This window comes from Calidris pugnax, unplaced genomic scaffold (genome assembly GCF_001431845.1).
Source record: "Calidris pugnax isolate Ruff unplaced genomic scaffold, ASM143184v1 scaffold92, whole genome shotgun sequence".
In the NCBI taxonomy this organism is placed as follows: domain Eukaryota; kingdom Metazoa; phylum Chordata; class Aves; order Charadriiformes; family Scolopacidae; genus Calidris; species Calidris pugnax.
In genome coordinates, this window is record NW_015090823.1 from 1,007,335 (window position 1) to 1,029,171 (window position 21,837).

At 42.7% G+C, this 21,837-nt stretch overlaps 1 protein-coding gene across 2 annotated transcripts in view; it reads left to right on the forward strand.

The window, feature by feature from the left end:
* Nucleotides 1-776: 776 nt before the first annotated feature.
* Nucleotides 777-21,837, forward strand: part of ARHGEF12 (Rho guanine nucleotide exchange factor (GEF) 12) — a 77,154-nt gene continuing 56,093 nt past the window's right edge. For both annotated transcript variants that reach the window (XM_014939961.1, XM_014939962.1), the window contains exon 1: nt 777-1,072. In XM_014939961.1, coding sequence (XP_014795447.1) covers nt 1,041-1,072 — 32 coding nt within the window. In that variant the 5' untranslated portion in view covers nt 777-1,040. The remainder of the gene's footprint in view (nt 1,073-21,837) is intronic.

The window sequence follows — 21,837 nt, forward strand, 5'->3', positions numbered from 1 at the left end:
CGGGGAAGGGGGCACCCCCTCCTGCCCAGAGCCGGCCGGGGAGGGGGGGCGAGCGGCCCCGGGGAGCCCCGCCAGCAGCCGGCCCCCGGTTCTCCCTGCTGGCCTGCCGCCTGCGCCGCCAGCCGGGCTTCCCCTCCGCCCCGAAACTCCGCACCGGTGAGGATTGGCTGCTCCGGAAGATTTTCTTGGCACGCGTTACTTTTCCCCTCTTCTTTGGGGGAACAGTTTGTTTTGTTGTTTGTTTCTTTGGGGATTTTTTTCGTGTTTTTTTTTTTTTTTTTTTTTTGAACATCCCCACACTTCCCTTCCGTGGCCTGGATATTCCGGGTGACTGCAAGAAGAGTTTTGGAATTTTTGTTTTGGTGTTTTTTTTTTTTTTTTTTTTTGAACATCCCCACACTTCCCTTCCGTGGCCTGGATATTCCGGGTGACTGCAAGAAGAGTTTTGGAATTTTTGTTTTGGTGTTTTTTTTTTTTTTTTTTTTTGAACATCCCCACACTTCCCTTCCGTGGCCTGGATATTCCGGGTGACTGCAAGAAGAGTTTTGGAATTTTTGTTTTGGTGTTTTTTTTTTTTTTTTTTTTTGAACATCCCCACACTTCCCTTCCGTGGCCTGGATATTCCGGGTGACTGCAAGAAGAGTTTTGGAATTTTTGTTTTGGTGTTTTTTTTTTTTTTTTTTTTTGAACATCCCCACACTTCCCTTCCGTGGCCTGGATATTCCGGGTGACTGCAAGAAGAGTTTTGGAATTTTTGTTTTGGTGTTTTTTTTTTTTTTTTTTTTTGAACATCCCCACACTTCCCTTCCGTGGTCTGGATATTCCGGGTGACTGCAAGAAGAGTTTTGGAATTTTTGTTTTGGTGTTTTTTTTTTTTTCTTTTTCCTGCCCTTGAACTGAATTTGCCCTCCGTGCATGCCCCTTCTGGAGCAAGGCTGGATCCTGAACCTCAGTGCATGTGGGGGGCAAAGCCTCGTTAATATTCCTGCAGTAATAGTAAAATGTAAATTGGATAATACGACTTCTTGCCAAAGGCTCCAATGAGTGGCACACAGTCCACAATCACGGACAGGTCAGTATAAAATAAAATTTCCTCCTTTTTTTTTTTTTTTTCCTTAAAGTGTAGGCTCTTCCCAGAGCTCGTCACTTTCCATCTGTGACAGTGTGTCAGACGGGCTCAGAAAAGCAGGATTAAAGCTGAGTTCCTGGGAATCAGTATGTACCTGGGGTGGCTGACTGTCAAGGCAACTGGGTTGACTTTGAAACTGGAGTATTTCAAGTCCAACGGCTTTCAAGCCTTCCAGGCTGACTTAGTAAGAGCCAGGGATTGTAATTCAACTTATAGGATGGGTTGGCGCTGGGAGGAACAGCAAAAGCAAGAGTTTCTGTGAGAAGTTAAAGTAGGAAAAGCGACAAATGTTTAGGATACAAGTCTGAACCTAAACTGTGTAGAGGATGCACTTGCTTCTTAGGTCAGGCATTGGAGCCTTCCAGAGAGGGGTCACCTCAGGTGAGGGCAGGAAGGGCTAGTTGCTGAGCAGGAATGTCTGCTGGTGTCTCCACTACCTTAGCAGTAATCTGGTCCTTGCTTTTAGATACCTGCTCAGGCCTCTGGGCTTCTCTGCAGGTGCTGCCATGTGCATTTCATTAGCAGTCTGGGATTCTCTTGCTGGTACTGGGATGCTTCCAAGGCAGGGGAAAAAATGTATTTTCTATTGTGAAGAAAAGAAAAAAAAAAAATCGAGTGGGAAACCTCTTGTGTTTTTGAGGCAGAAGTACAGAATGAGTGTCTTCAGGTTTTTTTGACAGGAGGAAAAGGTATCTTTTTTTGACACTTGTAAGCTGAAAAAGCTTCTCTTTATTGTGTATGTTATTATATTCTCCTTTATTGTGCGTCCTGGGGGGGTTAAGGAGTGGATGTGTGTGATGAAGGCCTTTCTGCTTAGGTTTTTAATGGCCAACAGGAGCAGTTCTGGGACAGAGGGATGATGCTTTTGGGTACCCGAGACCACCTTTTGGACTCCAGGTGTGGGCAGGGAAAGTTCTCGCTTCCACTTCGGCCTTGTCGTGACTCCACTGTCTTTTAACAGACAGTACAGTGCCTGAGCAGTGTGAAAGACAGCTAAGAATCACGGATAGTCTGTATTTATGACTGTTCATGGAGTAGTGAGTCTTTGAAATGCACCGTGTCCTGTGTTTGTAGTAGCAGAATAGGTGACAAAAGAAAACTCCTAAATTTTTTCTCTTTTGCGGTCCATGTGCATGAGATATTCTGGAGTTGCAGGACATTATTTCTTCTGTGCAAAACAAGACAGTGACAGGAAAAAGAAGGTGGCGTTTCAGTGGTTCTGTGTAAATTTTATCAGGTCCTTAAGAGTGTATGTCTTATGGCAGGTTGCAAGATATCAAGAAGAATGATGGTTTTCGTACTAAGAAGCAGCTGAGTGGTACACGGGAAGGAAAAGCACAAGGACAGGGAATTCAGTTGGCTTGTTAGTAAAACAAAATAGTTTCCATTATTGAATTGGAACAGCCAAATTGAAGTGTAGCAGAGACCAAAAAAAAGGTCTCATTTCCTTTTGCTTTCAGTCACGTTGAGAGGATGTTTCTGTTTTGTGTTCCATTAAGGGTTTGGTTCAAAAGACTTCTGATGTCAGGTAAGGAGCTGTCTCCACAAGCCTGGCAGCTGGAGTTGTGTGATGTTCTAGCAGTGGGGTTGTGTGATGGGTGGGGGAACGCGTGGAAGTGGGACCTGGCCTTGTCACTGCCCTTCTCTCTGGCCTGAAGGATCCCCAGCTCTGGGGGTGCCAAGGGAGTTCAGCCATCCTGGCCCATGGATTCCCTGGCTGAACCTTTCAGCAGAGCATTGGAGGTGGTGGTGTTGCCATGTTCTCATCATGTCCTTCTCACCTACAGCCCTGTGCAGCATCTGGAGAGGGGTGTCTCGCTCACTATTGTCCTACCAGTACGTTGGTGAAGAGCTTGCTTTCCCATTAGGCCCAAGCAGGATCTGTATTGCCTCTTTAAATCTGGCTCTCAAGCTTGGAATGTAAAGCAGGTGCAATATAAATAAACTCGATGTTTCTAGTGTCATTAGTTCTACATGGTATAAATCATAAGACATATTTAATTCTCTCTATTTATCAATGACCTTCCTTGGTGGGATCGAGTTGGGATCTGCCTTCAAACAGAAAAACCCAGCTTGTGTCTGTGCCAAACAGTATTAGGAGTATAATAGGATGGCATGGGCCTGCAGTTTTCTCCATGTTAGCTTTACATATTTGCATTTTACATATGGATAGCTGCTTAAGTCCCTGCTTACAGACAGCAAATATTTCCTTTTGTATCCCTTCAGTTTAAGGTGGCCATCATAGCATGTGTTTTGATAGCTGTGTGACATTTCCGTGTCACACTTGTCCCATCCATCACGTGTTTTATGTCTTTTTGCATTCTTGGTGAAGATGTCGCGTATAAAGTAAATTAGAAAGAATGTATGAATGGCCATTTCTGGTGCCTTTCTGTAGCCAGTACCATAAACGATGTTTTCACTAAGTTTTTCATCTTTTTTTTTTTTTTTTTTTTTTTTTTGTGGGTTTTTTTTTTTTTTCCAAAAAAAGTTAATTGGGTTTTATGTTTTGGGGTGGACACTCATCTGCCCTTCGTGGAGTTTCAAAGTGCTCTGGTGCCACGTGAATGCAATACTTCTTATTTTAAGCTCTATTACTTTAAAATGACTTTAAAATTGTCTGATTATTTGGCGGCCATTCAGCCAAGTAAATCAAACTTTAAAGCCCAGGCCTGCTGTCAACGTCCTCTTTGGCTTTATGGCCACCAAATTTTCACTTATTTTTTTATCTTTTTTTTTTTTTTTTTTTTTTTCTTGGAGTGTTTTCTTCTTTTTCCCAAGAAAGTTCAATGGGTTTTAGTGTCTGAGGCTATGCTGAAATACAGCCATACCAGTTCCCATCTCACGTGGACCAAACCTTAACCCAGTTAATTTTGGTAATACTTATGCTTCATCCCTGAGGTGAATTCTGTTACACAGCTGGCTCATGAAGCAACATCATCTTCTTGCATCTTTTTCCTCCAGTGTCTTAAAGACTGGAGGGAACTGAGTGCCTGGGGAAATAGGGGAATACCAGGTATTAAATAAAAAGACAGAACAGATGTTAAGACTTCCGAGAGTGTAGTGACTGTTCAGCAAAGTTACTGCAGAAGCATCTGACACGTGCTGTTCCCTCAGCATTTGGAGAAACGTGTGAAGGGTGCTGGCAGAAAAAAAGATTATCTTGTAGTGCTTGAGATTTAGAAATACAGAAGCAAAAAGCGGTCCAGGGTAGCCATGTGTGGCTTCTGATGGTATGAGAGAGGCAGAACTTTAAGCAGTGGTACTTAACTTCCCCTTCTCTCTTTCAGGATGCTCTTTTCCTTTGTCAGCTGCTTCTTTTCATTACCCTGTAGCCCAGTGGACCATATCAAACAATTCATCTTCAGCCTTATTACTCTGCCGCTTTATGTTTGTAAACATTTACACCCTCTTAATTTAATCCTCTCTCAGCTATGCTGTATTTGTTTAGAGGCCTCCTAAGGTGGCATTTATCTTGCTTAACTTAATAAGTCTTTGAAGTAGACATCTCTATCTAAGCTGTTCTAGATTGCCTTTATGGTAAGTGGAAGAAAATAGGCGCATCTAGAGGACCATTTCTCATCCTGAAGTAGGTATCTAAAATTGGTCAGGCGAATGACAAAATGCCTGCTTGTCTTCATCCAGCTCTGGATGTAGGTGAGATTTGTCATACCTTTTTGCCTCAAAATTTCTATTTTCCTTCTTCCTCCAAATTCCTGTTGGATGTTTGTTGCCGGATGCTGTTGGGGTTCGGGAAGGGGGATGTTGGACTCGGGGGCTGTGTAAGGCTGGTTTTGGGAGCTCACTGGGGGTGAGGTGGCTGGGTAGGGACGTTAGAGGAGATGTTTTCCTGTTAGTTTTGTGAGGCTGTGTGTGAGTGTGTGCCTTCTCTGGCTCAGAGCTCTGCTGGCCCAGCACTGGACAGCCCGGCTGGCTTTGGGCGTTGCTCCCTTCTGCCGTTTGCGGCAGGCGACACATGGCTGAGCGAGATAAGGCTTTTATTCTTTGCAAGGACAGACTGGGGCTGGGATGAAATTCGGCCATTTGCAGGCTCTGTTAGGCCACTAAAGGATGATCAGAACTCTGCTGTATCCTGTTATGACACTAAAGAAACATTTGTATGCGATTAATTTCCCCCCCCTCATAGTTAACTGTATTTTTCTTCCTGTAACCATTCCAAACGTGCTGCAGAGTTGAGCAATTGCATGGCTGCAGAACTCGCTTTATGTTTCTTTCTGTTTATTAAAGAGCAGTAAAAGAATGGAAGCTCTGGCTGCTTTTGCAGCACCTTGTTGAGGAACTGATGACTCTTCCTCTGCACTTGCTTGCAAATGAGTTTTATTTATAACAGTGCTGTAGTTTCTGTTGCTATGATTGGAAAATAGGAGAGGTAGAATTTACACATAATTACCCTTGAGAGGTTTTAATTGCCGATTTGCTCCTGACTTGGTACTAAAATAGACCCTAATTGCTTCTTATCTGCTTAGATGCACTTTCCCTGTCTTTGGCTGCTTGTAAGTCCCAGTAGTAACTGGGACTTTTTTAACTGTGTAGTGCAGAAAAAGGGTTTTAATTTTACCAGCAGGATAAGGGTAAGAACTCCATAGAAAGTCGTGCCTTAGTGCTACTGAGTAGCTAGATGTTGTTATCATGCATTTCTTTGATTAGTAGAGTTTGTAAGATCGAGTATTTCTGGAAAGTGGGCTGCAGCACCTCTGTTTCTATGGACTAAGAAGTGTAATTGTCACTGAGGCAAGTCTTTTTATGCTTTCCATCGTTGTGCCTTCACACAAATTAGTAGTTGACATAGTCTGTGCATAAATTCATTTTTTTTAATTTTGATTTTATTGAAGCTGTCAGAAGAGAGTGCCGTCTGTGATGTTTACTATTGGCTAGGAAGCAAATGCTACCAGTTTGTGCTGCATAGTTTATTAGGGTTTTTACTGGAGACAGATGTTGAGGTGAGCTTGATTTTCTAGTTTTGAATAGAGCTGTGGGCGTCATGATTATTTGGGTGGAGGCAGGAATGATATTTCATCTGTTAACCCAATTGTATAACTCTCCCTGTGCACATAACTCCTATTATGGCATTTATTAGTGTTTCAAATGGATAGATCAGGAACGGTACTGGGATGCAGGCTACTTCAGTTTTAGACTTTTAAAAATCTTGTCCAGATCCACAGGAATCGGGGTGTGATACATTTAGCAGAAAAAAAAATTAAAAAATTACTCACCAGAGGTAATTATGAAAAGCCTAGAAGTGTGTGAGGGGTTGCATGAACAGTCTGGAGAAACGACCTGGTGATAATCTGAGCTCTTCAGATCCCATTCTTATCAAAGTGATATCTGTAGGGGTCTAGGTACATGTGGAACATGTAAACCCTGCTGCAAGATGGAGAGATCTCTTTGATTTTATCCAGCCTGATATAGTCTGTTCTACAGAGAACTCTTAGACTAACTTACCAGGGTAGTTGTTTGACGGACACAACTAATGACTGTCATGTACAGGTTGTCCTCCTCCGTGTTGTGCTCCTCCCTGTTCTTCCTGTGGACAATGGTTTGCATGTTGGAGTGCTTTAAGATCACTGTTGTGTTTTGTTAATGCCTGCTGCTGGCCTCTTCAGAGATGCCTGAGAAGAGACGTGCATCTTCCCCTTGGAGCAGAAGTTACTGAGGTCACTGGTGAGCTTTGGGGGTGTTCATTCATGACCTTCTCAGGCCAGCCTTTATAAAACTGAATTCTGTACTGATGAGTGGGACCCATATAGGAGAAGAGTTTCTTGGTCCTTGAGGGTGGCAGTGTTGATCACAGTCTTTCTACTGGAAATCAGAGTGGTTTTCTATATACTCTCAGAACTGTTCTCTATCATATTGTAAAAATAGTGATTGAGGCATTGAAGCTTAGTTGGCAGTCTATCTGAAGGCACTGCAGGGCATTCATGTATTTGCCTGGGGAAAGCAGTGCAGACACCTGTTCCAGTTGTTTTACATCTTTCATGACTATATCCCAAGATCTTTTGATTATTTCAAGAGCTGGGGTATCCTTGTAAATTTGTGCCTTAAGCATTTCATGTGAATCCTGTTCAGTGAGTAGCTTCAGTGCCTGCTTCTCTTTCTCTGCTTTCCCGGGAAGCTTTGGAAAATAATCAACAGGATTTTTGAGATTAACTGTTTTTTCTCCTGTTTTCTCCCCAGTATCTGCGTGCCGTTGTTTGCTTCTCGTGGTTACAACCGTCAGCCCCCTCCGTGGCCAGCCCAGTGCAATAGCTTGTAGTTATGCAAAGTGTCTCAAAGAGGAGCAGTGTTTTCCTTGGGCTGGAGACTGAATTCTCCACTTAAACCTCTAGGTGGTCCTTCTGGGTCACTGGGGAAGTATGTTGGCTGTGCTGCTTGAAAGATAAGCTTAGGCTCTTGCTTTCAAGGCTTTACCCTCCAGGTTTCTCGTTCAATACCTCTTCCTTCCTGCTGAAAATTAGCAGTAGGAGACTTACTAATGAATCCCATTTGTGTTATCCCTGAATTTCTAGACTGGGTGATCTGAGATGCTAATAAAAACGCTTCTTGTAACATTCCTAAGGCTCCGCAAATATTCCTCTGCCTAAGTACTCTCCCTTCTTTCACTCTAGTCCTGATATTTTTATCTGCTTTGAGATAACTAGATCTTTCTTGTGTGAGAGATGTCAATAGCACTACCAGAAAATAGACTTGAATGCATACTTTCTGGTAGGTGATGCTGTGTTCTGTTCTGGGGCCCTGTTCTGGATAATTACTAGCTTTAAGGAATGGAAGTGTTAGTTCATGTCTTGGCTTGATTAAACTAAGGGTCAGGAGCCTGGATGTAGATAATGTCTCAACGTCAGAAGAGAGGGCTCAAAACAAGGACAGAGGAAGGAGTAGCAAAGTAATTAGTGAAATGAAAAGGGATGTAAAACCTGCAGTGTTTGATTAAGAATGTACAGGGGATAAAATACAAGGCAGGATGCACACAAAACAGGGACAGCACGCTTTAAAAAAGACAGGAAGAAACAAGGTTTACTCGTTTTTCTTTTAAAAGAAAACATTTAAAAATAAATATATTAAAAATGACAGGAAAAAGCAGTGTCCTTATGTTTAAAATGTAAGCACAAGTATAAATAGTAAAAACAAAACAAACAATGTGCAGACTGTGACATTCACAAATCGTCTACTGAACATCACTTCTGCTTTGTTATTACTCTGCATCCTTTCCTTGAGTATTTTCAGTATTGTGTCTGTTTAACTTCTAAGACCAGGGGGCAGGAACCCTTTCTTGCATAGTTGCACCATTTAGCCAAGGCTGATGGTAAATAAGAAACCTTGCTGTTTACATTTAAGCAAACGCTTAAATATTATCTATGTGGCTATTTTAAGCTTTGTTTTGACAACAGTGAAGCTTCTGGGCTCTGTGATGTCAGTTGGTAAGGTACTTCGTTTAATTGCTCTGGCACTGGAAAAGCAACTGAATGGTGTCCTTCCTGAGGCTGAATACTGTTGAGGTGGAAAAGATCCTAAGGCATAGCACGTGAGTTCCTGTTCTTGAAATAATTTGCTTGTAATCTGTCTGGATCATTGTCGTATTAGTGCTGCCAAATGTCCTGCTGAAGGTAGGCAGTGTCCCTTGCAGGACTCTGGCCCGCTAAGGGTGTATGCTGTCCTCCAAGTGGCACTTGGGTTCAGAAAAACTAAACCTTTTCTGCTCAGGGGGCAGGGCTATGTAAAAGATGGACTGAACTGTGTGAATTGAGCAAAAGGAACTCTTTTGGTGGTTATAAAGACATTATAGTGTCGACGCTAGAAACCTAAGGGAGGATCCCAGGTTATGGGAGGTCTTGGTTGCTCTCAGTTGGGACAAGAAATGTGTATGCAAGGGCAAGACTTGAGTTGGTTTCCATCCTGAGCTCTTGAAATACATATTTGAAGTCTTCAGAGATATTGGTGGACATCTGAATTTTATTCAAGTGCTGTTCTCCCTTGAAACCGTGAGTAGCAGCACAACTATTCTGCTTTGTGTGAGAAGCTCGAATTGATTTGCAGACTCTGAATCCTGGTTTGTGGTATCACAATCATTTTACCAAGAGCTTGGGTAACTCCCCGAGATGAACCAGTAACCTAAGAAGAGTTAGATACTCTTTTATGGAGTCCTGTGAGCTGTGCTGCTGGAAGGGGGCTGGAAGGCTTAGGTGGGACTTGAATTGACCTGAGCAAGTGTTTTCCAGTCTGGAGGAAAAGACCCATCTATTTAATAAAGCACTAGGCTGATCGGAGACAGGTACAGGATTCTGAGTCCACCACTCCCATAAACATACAAGCTTCAACCTGTAGGCCTACCTGAAGTATCTGATGGCTGCTTGAAAGTCTTTTTACCCTGTTAAGATAGTGGCTGTTGGTGTAGCTTATTGGCAGCACATCAGACAAGGCGTCTCCTCTCAGTACTCCTGTGGCACCATGCATGGTGAATAGTCTGATGAGTAGGGACTGCCAGCAAAGCTACCAGAAGAGTGTTGGAAAAAGGAGAAAAAGAAGAGAATTGCAGGAGGGAAGCTATAACGGGCAAAGAGAAAAAGGAAATAGGAAAAAGCTGCAATGCAAGACATGGGAAAGTCAATAGGAAATGAGTGAGAGGGAAAGAAATGGGAGAGGTGGTGGCAACTGCTAGATAGGAGAGAGGTTTCCTGTCTCCCAGTGCCTTCTGAAGGCACACGTCAGCCAGAAAGGACTAGGACCTGCTGGTGCAAGGCAAAAACCCCTGCCAGGCAGGGCTACAACTGTGTTGAGTTTTCTGTGGACTGAAGATATGTCTTTGGTGTGGGGGGGCACCAGTCTATTTCTTGATGAGGCTGTGCGGATACTGTTTGGGACCAGGAAACTCTTTCAGCCATTGTATCGCCTTCCAAAATTTTGATCTGGTGTGAGTGACAGCAAGTCCCATAGGACAGCATTTGAGCTATGATGATGATAATTCCTGTTCTTTCTTTAAATGGCTTTTGGAGTTGGTGCTTGCAAGAAAACAGTGCGGTTTTCTGATCTGTGTCGACAGGACAGCCTTTTCCGCCTTCTGAAAAATTATGATTATGCGATGTCCCAAATTAGGCAATGACTTCAGCCATAAGTAAGTTGTTCTTCTCAGATCGTTTCTGGTTTTAAGAGAGTGATTTTCCCCGTTGCTGCAGACTGCTGTATAGCCATCTAACCTGACTTAGGTAGGCTGCATCCTAACAACTTTGAAAAAATATTCAGGGGGAACTGTAATAGAGAGAAAGGGATGAATTTATATGATGTGAACTCCGTAAATGTTAGGGGGGAGGGAGTGATGGTTTATCAGAAATACTTCTGTGTCAAGGATGAAAGTTCTTAGCTTAGAGATCTCGAAATGATGAACTGCAGCTCTCAAGCTGGCAATTTGTTCTTGCTGTCTGTTGAGAGACACAAAATGATAGGTTGTGGTTTGCCCTGCGTAGTCCCTGCGGTTTCAGTAGCGGAAGTGGTTCATGTGGGTGCAGATCTCATCTTAGCAAATGAACAAGCTCAATCATTTTGGGTGGTGAAGGTGGTGTGGGGATACTGCAGAGAGAGAGCCCTTTGCAATTGTTGTGGGATTTTCTTTGTTGGAAGGATCCATCCGAGTCTGTAGGGCACTGGCAGGATGAATACCTTTGTCGCAGACTCTTCTCTACCCTTCAGTTGTAACGGAGCCTTCAGCAGTAAAAGCAAATATCTTGTAATAGTTTGGAAATGAGTACATGATGTAAAAGAACTTTGCTCTGTATCTGGTCTAGTTGCTTCAGCAGCGGGTGCCTTGCTGTTCCGAGTTGGATAATACTTACCCAACGGCTGGGAAGTCTCATGTTGCCAAGCACTGCAGCCCTTCCAGTAGTATCAAAAGCCCCAAGTTTTATACTCAGATTTGTCAGGTCTGTGAAGTTATGTAAAAAGTTCAGCCCACTCACATTATGGAAATTGTTGTGAGACTAAAACCCTGTAATACTTAGGGGAGGGGGGGGGAAGACAAGCATACTTTTCTGTTCTTCCAGTGTGGAAAGATGTAGGAATGTTGGTGATAGCTTTAAACGCTGGAGTGGTGTTTACTTTGGCTGTTAACCAGTGCAACTTCAGCTGTATGTATTGCATAGCAAACCTTGACCTCCTCTCCCTTTTCCTTTTAGTAGGCTTATTATCAGGTTTTGCACTCATCAGTGAGACATTAACTCTGTTTTTTGGTGTCTGCACCTGTTCACCCCTGCCTTTGACTCCCCTTAGTAGATGGGGTATCTGCCTGTGCCCTGGCCCTAGTGATCCAGAGGTGCAGTCCCTGGTTTAGGCCAGAAAAACCACTTTTTTTGTGGTAATATGAGCCATGCTTTGCTGGTTGTGGGAAGCAGTGATGCTGCCTGGGGGTGCCAGGCGAAGGGGGAGAGCCTGTTTTGACAGTCAGCACCAGCCGGGCTGGAGGAGGCTCTGTCTCTCAGCACAACTCCCCGTCACGTGGAAAGCAGAAGCAGATAATTAAGCTGAGCTGGAAAGGAGAGAGGAAATAGCCTTGCAACAGGTTTGAGTTTTGGGCAGCCTGCAGATGTAAATGTTCTGGCTGGAATTCAGCCAGATGGAGAGAACCTGCTGCCCCTTTCCCTCCCCCTTTTCTTTTTTTTTTTTTTTTTTTAAATAGATTTTTTTTATCATCGTGGCACTGCGGCTGCTGGGAGGTAGCTTCACTGAGCTTGTTTACTGCAGTGACAGGAACATTACAGTAGCTTGGAGTGTGCTGAAAATCTGCCTCCATCTGTTGCTCTTCATATATGGAGAAAATGGCTCCTTCAAATCTATAACATGCTGCTTGGCATATTGATGGATTTTGGTCATTTGTTGGATCAGCAAATGGCTTCAGAAACTTGCTGAAGTTTACTCCACCAAAATAAGTTGGTTCCTCTGCTTCTATTGGCAAGTGGGAATATATTTTCTCAAAAATAAGTGCTCATTTTGAGTGTATGTAGGGATTTAGTGGTGGTGGTGGTTGTTGTTCTTTTAAATGCAATGTCTTTTAGATCAAAGCTGTAATTGGCCCCAAAAGAGCATTTCAACAGCTAGGTAAAGAGGAAAAAAATAACAAAGGATCTAGAAATAATGAGGTGGTGTTTGGGTTTTTTTTGTTTGTTTGTTTAAAAAAAAGAAAAAAGATATTTGTAATTGGTTGTGAGGACAGGCACAAAGGGAATCTGGACACTTCAAACAAGGACTCTTCTGTTCAGGGACCTTGTTTATTTAAATCCTCATGTGAAATCTTTTCATCTTCTTCTCAAAGTTGTATTTGGATGGGTTTGCTGCGGTAGTAAATTTGAAGTACAATGATTAGCTGTATGGCAACCGCTCAAATATCTGGGACCCAAAAATGGAAAGCCTGTTTCCTGTGGGATTTGAAGAAAGAACTTTCTTGGTCGTGCTGAAGCCAGTGGTGTTCCTGAAGGTGGTCCCCTGCTCCGAGAGTCTGTGAGTGCTGCATCCTCCTTTTGTCTCCCTTCCCTCTCCAGCTGTGTGTGCCCTGGATATAGATGTCAGGCTGGCACAGGAATAACAGATCTGTGGGGCAGCCCTTTGTCAGTGACAGATGCTTTGGCTGTCACCGTGGCCCCAGGATCCGTTGCTCAATGGCAGGCAACCCAATTCAGTTCCTTGATAATGGGCAGGAAGAAATGCCCAGCAGCAAACGAATTTTGTCTCCTAAGATAGGGAGCTGCCTCTGCTCCCCCCCTCCTCTCTCTCTCTCCCGTCACGTGGAGATGTTTGCTTTAGATTAAAGCACTTCTGGTGGCATCCTGGTGGTTTCCATGCTGATTACATATATTCCTGATTACATATATTCCATTTCAGAACCCCAGGCAGAAAATACCCCGGGAGAAATTGCCTTACTGTGGGCCATTCACAAATTTAAAGAAAACTGTGTTTCACTGGCTGATTTAATGCCCTGGGTACTGATGTTTTGCTGGTGACCAGGACTTAATTTTTATCTTTGCAAGTTTCTTGCACGTGTGGTATCTCGAATCGTCTCGGTTACTTAAACTCAGCTGTTGGTTACGGTGATAACACAACATTTTGTTTAATCCTGGGAGGATGTTTGACTGTGGACAACTGCTGATGGGTAGTGAACAATCTCAGTTTAATAAAGTGTAGTGGAAATTGGAGAGGGAGGTCTGTGTATTGGTATTTGGAGCATGCTTTGATTCAACATTGAGGGAGTTGTGGTTTCTCACAAGCATGGGTGACTCTCAGATTTAGCTGATAAGCAGAACAAGTGCATTAAAGTTTCTGTAGGTAAGCTGTGCCCATGCTGGGCTTAAATGGAAAGGATAATACTTAGTTTTGTATGTTTGATGATCAAATCTTATCTGAAAAGTAGCTGCAGTTGCTGTTAAAATCTGCCTGGGTTTAGCACTATTGCCCCTCCAGAGGCTGAAGCAGGAAGTCTCTCGTGAGGCTGCGGCAGCGCTCGGCTTGTGAGCAAATATTAAAAAATTCAGATGAATCAGCTACCAGGCCCCACTAAAGTGCTGGCCTGCCTTTTTGAGGAAATGTGCTGTCATAATTACACTGGTATAACTAGATACGTGAACGCTCCTGCTTTGGGATTGCAAAGTAAGAGGCAGACGGGCTGTTGTAGTTCCAATGGTAACGCTTTTGGGGAAGATCTAAAACCTTCTTTTTCTCCCTGTCCATCTCTGGACCCCTTGCATGGCTCGGTGCTGTGCTTCAGGCATGGTAATTGCTGTGAAGGGGGAGATGGAGAGCCCTGGAAAAGACTGTTGATTATGCATTGGCTTTAGGGCAAAGGAGAAATTGTCAATAGGACAGGCTCTGAAATAAAATTAATTGCAGGGGAGGTAACTCAAACTGGTATTTGGCCGATAGACAATGTCTGGAAACACTGCGAACTCTGAATATCGGTGGTTGTATGTTCCTTGTCGCCCTGAAGTGATGAGAGAATGAAAACACATTCTAGTGCAGTAAAGAAATGGATCTCTACGTTTTCAGAGGCTGGGGCTATGAATACAGGTATTGCTACCTTGCACTTTGTTGGTTTGTTTGGTTTTTTTTTAATTTCCCCTGCTTTTAGAATTTGGGAGTGTAAGGGCTACAGATGCAGACAGAGTGCAGGAATGAAAAAGCTTATGGGGTGGACGTTTTGTTGCAGTTCACGTCCTTTAATCTTTTTCTATGTATTGCACTGTAAAGCTGGACTGGGGTGAAGTCTGTGGTGAGTTGAGAATGACCCCCAAAATTCCTGGGGAAAGGATGTCAAGCTCCCCAGATCCCACCAGTTCTCGCTATATACTGAGCAGTTGGTAGAGGTTTTTTAGGCCTGAAAGTATTTCTTGCTGAAAATTTCCAGCTCTAGAGCATACTGTAACAAAGTGTTGAATGCTAAAACTGTGTTATTGGTCTTGTGTTTTTATCTCTTTGAATCATGACACAATTCTAGTAACTACCTTCAGCAGTTTGCTGTGAATGAGAGAGATTTTGTCTTAGAAAAGTGGAGTGTCCTTGTTCTCATTTTTCTCTCTTCTCAAATTGTCGACTGTACAATAATTACTTGTCTCTCTCTTTGGGTTAGTATGCTGCTTTGGCATTGATTCAAGTTTGAATTGAATTTAGTGACTGACATAAATACCATATTTTGGGGCTGTTTTGGGGGGCCTTTTTTTCACGGCAGGCTTACTGGAATCGGTTGAACTTCATTCAATGACAGGATAAGCAAAAATTTGTTTAGATGGGCTGTTCTGAAATGTTTCATGCCTTCTAAAATTGTTCATGATAAAAGATCAAGGAAGGAAACAGCATGACCTTTTAAATGAAGCTCCGTATATCCCATTTTCCTATGCCAGAAGTCAGCCCAGACAATGAGAGACTGAAAGAATTGGGGGTCTCTTTCATAAAGGATCTTTCAGTTTTTGCTTTTACGGATAGGTGATTTTTTTTTTGTATTGTGCCGCAGTTTTAGCAGACTTTACAGCTGGTTTTTGATCAGTTTCCATATTTGTACCACAACTTTCTTATTTTAATTGCTGTCTGTAGGAAATTGTCCAGTAATGTGTTGTGCGTCACGGTAGAAAATGGTGGGTCCTTCTGCAATGTTTTCTTTGCTTAGCAGATTCTTTATTTCAGTAATATCTTTTACTAGTAAACGCTTACTATTAACAATTGTGCTGAAAGTTTTAATGGCTTCAGTGTTTTCTTATTTGAAGGTGATTTTTTTTAAGCACTGCATTTTGCTCAGGGTGAAGGCAGCCGTGCATTAAAAACAGACAGCTGTGGTTCACTCCTGTAATGATTGACTCTGTAAAGTAGGTTGCTGGTCTAATCCTTACTTGTGCTGATACGTGCTTTTCAGTCAGCTGGCTGGAGCCCGGAAGGTGGGTTTTATTCAGAGCAGAGCTAGAGGATTTGAATGGTGAATCATTCAGTGAGATGCATAATAAATGGCGTTGTAGCTCAAGCGATAGAGAGCTGTTATATTTTCTTATCCTCTAGCCCTGCGTTCATATTTTTCCCACCCTGCTCAGTTCATCAGTTTCTCTTGTGTCTAAATCCTCCTTGCTTTTTCCTTTGTGGCTAGTACTTCTCTGGAGCTTGTCCTACATTTGATTTGATTTCCTCTCGTTTCTTCTATGCCAGTTTTTAATTTGAATTTTGCCTCGTTCTACGGATGCTGTGCCTTAAATTTCACATAGTGACCGCTGAAGCTGTGTTCACTAATGTACTTAGAAAGTTGGGGTTGTTTCTTAGGGGATTCTCATCTGGTGTCTAGGACCCTAAAAGCATTTTGTTAACTCTCATGTTTCAAAAATGCTCTGAAACCTGAAAGCTTGTGGGTCTTTGGGTTTACTTGCATCTGCATTGCTAGCACTCAGTTTAACTTTCCTTCCCAAATACGTTGTATATGCCAAGTATCTGTGGCTTGGTTCTGTACCTCACAGGGTGCCACACAAACTTCTCTTACTAATCTTTTAAACAAGGAATTATGGTATTGATTTAAGATAGAATGGCTGAGTACTGGTCAAATAATTTGGACAGTATTTCTGCTTCAGCATTTGTTGATCTATATTTTTTTACTGCAAAAATAATTTCCTGTTTCTGTACCTCAGTTTCCTATTTTTCAAACTATGGTCCAGTAATTTAAGTCATGTTTGTAAGGAGCTGAAACAACAAAGGGTTTGTATAGGTGAAGCAGAGCTTTTGTGTAATTATTACTTTATTTGACGCTAGCTTTCCTTAAATGGTCTCCTCTGACTTGCAGGAATTCCCAAGAGGAAGTTTCTGTATCTTTAACTTCCAGTGCCTGTTATGTAATGCTGTGAGTGCTCCAATGAAAGATTAACTCCTTTCTTCCTCCAGTTGTCTTCTGTTTTCCGTAAAGCGTGCCCAAAGTAGCCAAAGGGAGGATTTCTCAGTCATTTGCTGCTTGTGAGTTGTTGATATTTCAGGCCAATGGCAGTTCATGACAACACAATCGCTGCTGTGAAGGCTGAGGGGGTGAAGTTGCCAAATCTGCACCGTTTGGCAGAAAGGAATGGTCTGTGGGTGATGGAAAGAGTGTGTGGAGAAGAGCTGCAGGTCCAGCAACCTTTGTGTGCTGCTGCTGTCAGAAACTATACAGAAGGATCAATACCATTCTGAAAAGACAGAAGGTCAGAGACCAAGACGTGCCTAAATCAGAAATGAAATGTGTGTGGTGAAAATAAGGCGGTGTAGGCATAGAGAAAAAACAAGGTATAATTTATACTTCTCTTGGAGACAGGAAAGAAGTGCCATTGTGAATGAGTATAAGACTTCTTACCTTTTTATTTTTATTAAAAATAAAAAAAATTATTAAAAGTAAAAGATATTCACCATAATTTGTACAACTAAAGTGAAGTTCTACGCCTCTAACATCTTTGACTTCTCAGGAGGTATCTACATTCTAAATAGTGACCCACTACTTTTGTGCTTGAAGAGACTCGGATGTTTCTCAAATGTGTCTAAAAGACGCAGGTCATGGAGTGGACTCTGTGTTCTTGCAGTATCTTGCTGGAATATGTGAAATTTCTTGCATATCTTCTTCTCTGTACTCTTCTATTTGCACGCTCGCTCTCTAAAAAAGAGCACAGTAGCTTTTGGCTGGTTCCTTTGTATTTGAGATGCGCGGGATGGATTTTGTTCCTTTATATAAAAGATAGGAGAAATTAACATCCTGAGCCCAGCAAATGAAAGGGAGGGAACAAGGGTCAGCGCTCATGACATATGGCTTTGTAAAGTATTTAGATATTCTGATGGGGGAACTGGGCTTGGTGTGGTAGGTGTGCCAAGGCTTTGGTGGTGCTGGACAGACCCACCAGCAGTGGCACGATGGGATGTGGAGCTCTTCCCGCTGCTCCGTGGAGTTTTTTTTCCACAGGGGTGTGGACTCTGTTCCTTGGGGACCACTTTGCTTCCGCTCTGTGGAGCTCTGGGAAGCTGTCCTTTTCCCATGCCTGGCTCCTTATTGGGGTAAAGGTCTGTGATTTCTGCATAAATATTTACCATATCCCAGCCTCACCAGCTGAGAGCTGCTAATACTGTGATTGAACAAGGAGAAGAGCTTCCCTTCCATTGCTTGGAGGGCGTGTGGTTTCTGTATGGCCAAGAAGTAAAGCTTTTCTTCATGGATAGAGTGTGAGGGAGGTAGCAGGGGCCCAAAACTGCAGCTACTTGACAAAAAATGAGGGAACAAAGAGATGTGAAAATTCTGGAAAGTGAAACCTGAAATATACAGGCTTGTAACTTGTGGTGTGATGTCTTACAAGCACTTACTGAACTTAATTGTCTTAATGTTTTATTACACTTTTTCTAAAAGAGCGAAGAAATCTGGCTAAATGAGGAGCACCTACTTATTCTTTTACTAAATTTCTGTGGTCTTAGGGAGAGATTTCTTTTTTAATGATGTGGAAAGTGGCATCTCTTTCCCGTGTTTTCTTTCCTTACGCTCCTTTCCTGCTGTTGCCAGGACTCTGGAAACCCCTGTAAATTTAAAATAGTGATACTACATTATAGTCTTAGCCAGATCTTGGCTATCCCTAATTGCTTCTAAAAACCTGGTTGCACCAGTGTCTGTCTTGCCTTTTTTTTTTTTTTGATCAAAGATTTATTTTATTTTTTTTTCCTCCAACTTGTTTTCTTCTTATGTCCTGTGGCTGAGAGAGTACAGAGGGAAGGAAATCTGGGAAATCAGAGTAGGAAGCAAGATATAAGCTTCCATTCCTGAATCTTTCTTGTTTTTACACTGTTTCCTGGCAGCTGCATGGGTTTGTACTTGAAAGGAATGCATTGTGTTGCTTTTTCCCAAAAGCTTTAGATAAAATATAAATAAAAAGGAATACTGTAAAACTACGAGTTTATTATGTGCATAAGCAAAAATCTGCAGTCAACAGTTAAGTCTTAGATGAGTGGTCTGTGTAGTACTGAAGTAATCCTGCTGGATAATAATCCTGTTAAAAATCAGTTATTCATGTAACATATAACCCTTCCCCTTCAGAAGTAAGAAAGGGAACTTTGTCTCCAGTTGTGGTACATGCCACCTCTCTGATACTTCGAGTCTGGACATAGCAGGCTCCAAAAGGTGGTCGGTGCTTTAGAAAGTGATGTTCTTTCAGAAATGGAGTATTTCAGGAAAGAAGCAATCTGCAGGACTGGCCCTGTGTACTCACACCAGTCCCTTCTATATTGTGGTTGCAGTGTAAAAGGAACCTTAGAGCAAGAAATGAACAAATTCAGTGTTGAGCTCAAGATTTCATTCTCCTAATAGTTTTCGGGGAGTGCTGTTGATGTGCCCTGGGCCCAAATCCTTTTTCTGCTTGATACTTTTCCTGGCAGACTGGAATTTCAGATGGATTCTTCAGAGTTTTTTGGACTTTGTTATAATGAAGAGAAGGCTGCAATTACCTATTTCTGAAGCTTTTAAGATTCTTTCATGGTACAAACTCTGTTCTTTTCCCAAGTATTGAAGCCAGTAAGAGACTTTTAAAGTTTAAAGGGGACTGAAAATGTCCCTTCTGAGGTAAAGGCATAACACAGCCTTGAAGCATATTCCCGTTGTATTCCTCCATTTGTTCAGTGACCTGAATGGTTTCGAGTTAAATATTTTACATGTAAATTTCAAAAAGCAAACACTCTGCTGAGAGGAATTTGAGTTTTGCAAGGACATAATAAATGCTACTCTGCAGAGTTGGGTGTATTTGTTCTTGTGATTGTGAAGCGACTTTTAAAATCTTAAACTCGTGGTATTTCCCTGCAGTTTTATTGAAGGGTAAACTGAGGCACGCAGCCAGGGGATGGGGATTTGTGTGGAGGGGAGTGTTTCTGGGATGGGGTGGCTGGTTCTGAGCTTGGGTTTCAGCTCTGTTGGTGCTGCTGCTGTCAGGACATGAGGACTCTGCACAGGGGAGGGAATGGGAAACAACCGTGATTTAAGCAAAACGTAGTGGAGTAAAGTAAGGCACATTGGCCTGCTCACATCGTTTCATCTCTGTCTCACTTAATGAGGAGGAGCATTAGGGAGAAGACTTAGGAAATGCTCGATTTTTAAAATGTAATCCGGGTTTAAAAATCTCTCTGTTTTGACACCCTCTTTATGCCGTAGCACTGGCTGTTTGGTGCACGTGATCCTCACTCAGGCATGAATAAACTGGATATGAAGCTCTGCTCTGGGATTTGCAACGACTTTTCCCTCGCTTCCTTAACCCTTTGTGATTTCATGTTTGCTTAAAACAACATACTGTTCTTTTTAATTTTTTTTTCCCCTCCCTGTGCTTCGGGTCACAGCTCAGGCCTCTGGAAGGAAGGGGTGCTGGCCAGTGAGGATCTGAGCAGCTGGCTCTGTACTGGTTTTTTTTTTTGCTTTCCTCCGGTTACCATTTTCTTTTCGAGAGCTGACATTTTCTTTTCTGATTTGTGAAATTCCTAGAAAATGAGGAGCTGGGCAAATCTTTCAAAATATGAACCAATGAAATGCAGCTCACTACTATTTAGAAAATGATAATGCCTGCCACTGGAAAAGAGAGAAGCATGGAAAATACAAACTCTGGCTGGGAAATTATTGCATGCTTAGAACCATGGAGCAGATAGATGTAGGGGTAGGAGTTGATTTCTTTGGCTTGCTGTCTGCTGTGTAATTGTAGCCCTGATGCAGTTGTGGCTTGGAGATTATATTTGGTACCAGCATGCATTGGACTGGGCAGCACAGAGGTTGTGGTGAGTGTACTCTGAAAACATTTGGTCCTAAGAACTGAGGGAATGCAAAAGAAAGTAACTGCTATTACTATATTAAGTGGTTTGCTGCAGTTTCATCTTTTCAATAGGTCCTATGATTTGGGATAAAAAAAAATGGAATTTAATTGTGAATGGTAATTCGAATTAAATCACCAAAAATTATTTCAATTCAATTAGATGTTTTTGTGGCAAATGCTAAAATCGAGACCTTGCTTTCGCTCTCGTCCTGCCGTCCGTGGCTGCCTGGTAATGGAGAGCCTGGGGCATGCTCCCAGCCCTGGGAAGATTTACATTAATCAAACACAAACAGACAGTGTAGCGTGAAGAAATTTCTATCCCGCTAGCAGTGCTCACAAACTTAATTAGGTTATTGGGGCAGAAAAAGAAAACAGCCCCTTCACCCTCCAGCCCTTCTTCCCCAGGGCTTGACCAGTCGTATAAGCTGTAAGGGCAGTAAGCTCATTGCCCCCCTGTTTTGACCTCCTGCTTTCTTCCCTGGGATGACAGAAAGGGGCACGCTTTCCTTCTCGCCCTCTTTCCTGCCCTCTTCTTTTCTCCAACAATACAGAGGCTCTGTGTTTTCGGAGACTGTGTGTGTTTTCCAGGTGCCACGGTGGTTGGGTGTTTTCAGAACGCCTGAAAACAAACCATAGTGGCACGGTGTTACCCTGGAAAAGGCTGGAAGTGGATTGAAGGAAAAAAACCATCTCGCTGCCTGATGCCGAGCCTTTGTTCATGTGCCTCATGTGATGCCATTGCTTTGATCAGTAATCTGATTTAATGACATGCATGCGCATATACGTATATATATGTAGATAGACATAGACATGTATATATAAAAATAAAAAAATAGGTACAGATGTATGTATCTATGTATTGTGTATACATAAATACATATATGGGTGGATATTGTTCTGTCCCTCAGGGCAGTCGGAAATGCTCAATTTTAAAATCCTAGTGCTCTCCTGTCGTCTTGTTGCACCCGTCTGGGTGGGATGTAGAGGGATGCTGTTCTCTGCCTGTCCATTAGCGCTGCAGCGTTGGGCCACAGCTGATGGTGGTTGGGAGGAGGTGGGAGAGAAGAGGTGGAGTTTCTTCCCTTCCCTCAAGTGGTCAGGGAAACAATCAGGCAGATGCCTCTCAAGGATATCAGATAAGCGTAAAAAAACCCGAAAGCTTCCAAGAAGGGGAGCTTGTGCTCCTTGGAGAGGACTTGATCTGGGTGTACTCCCCCTGGAAATGGGCCTTTGGGATCTCCCTGCTCAGCTGACTGTTTCTCGTGAAACAGGTAATATCTGAGAGTCTTTGTTCCTTTTCTGTGATATATGAATATACTGAAAGATGAGAAAATAGCTTCCTTGAATGCAGAGGAGAAAGGATTTTTCCTTTAATATCTATTGGAAAAAGGGTGGGGGGAGGGAGGG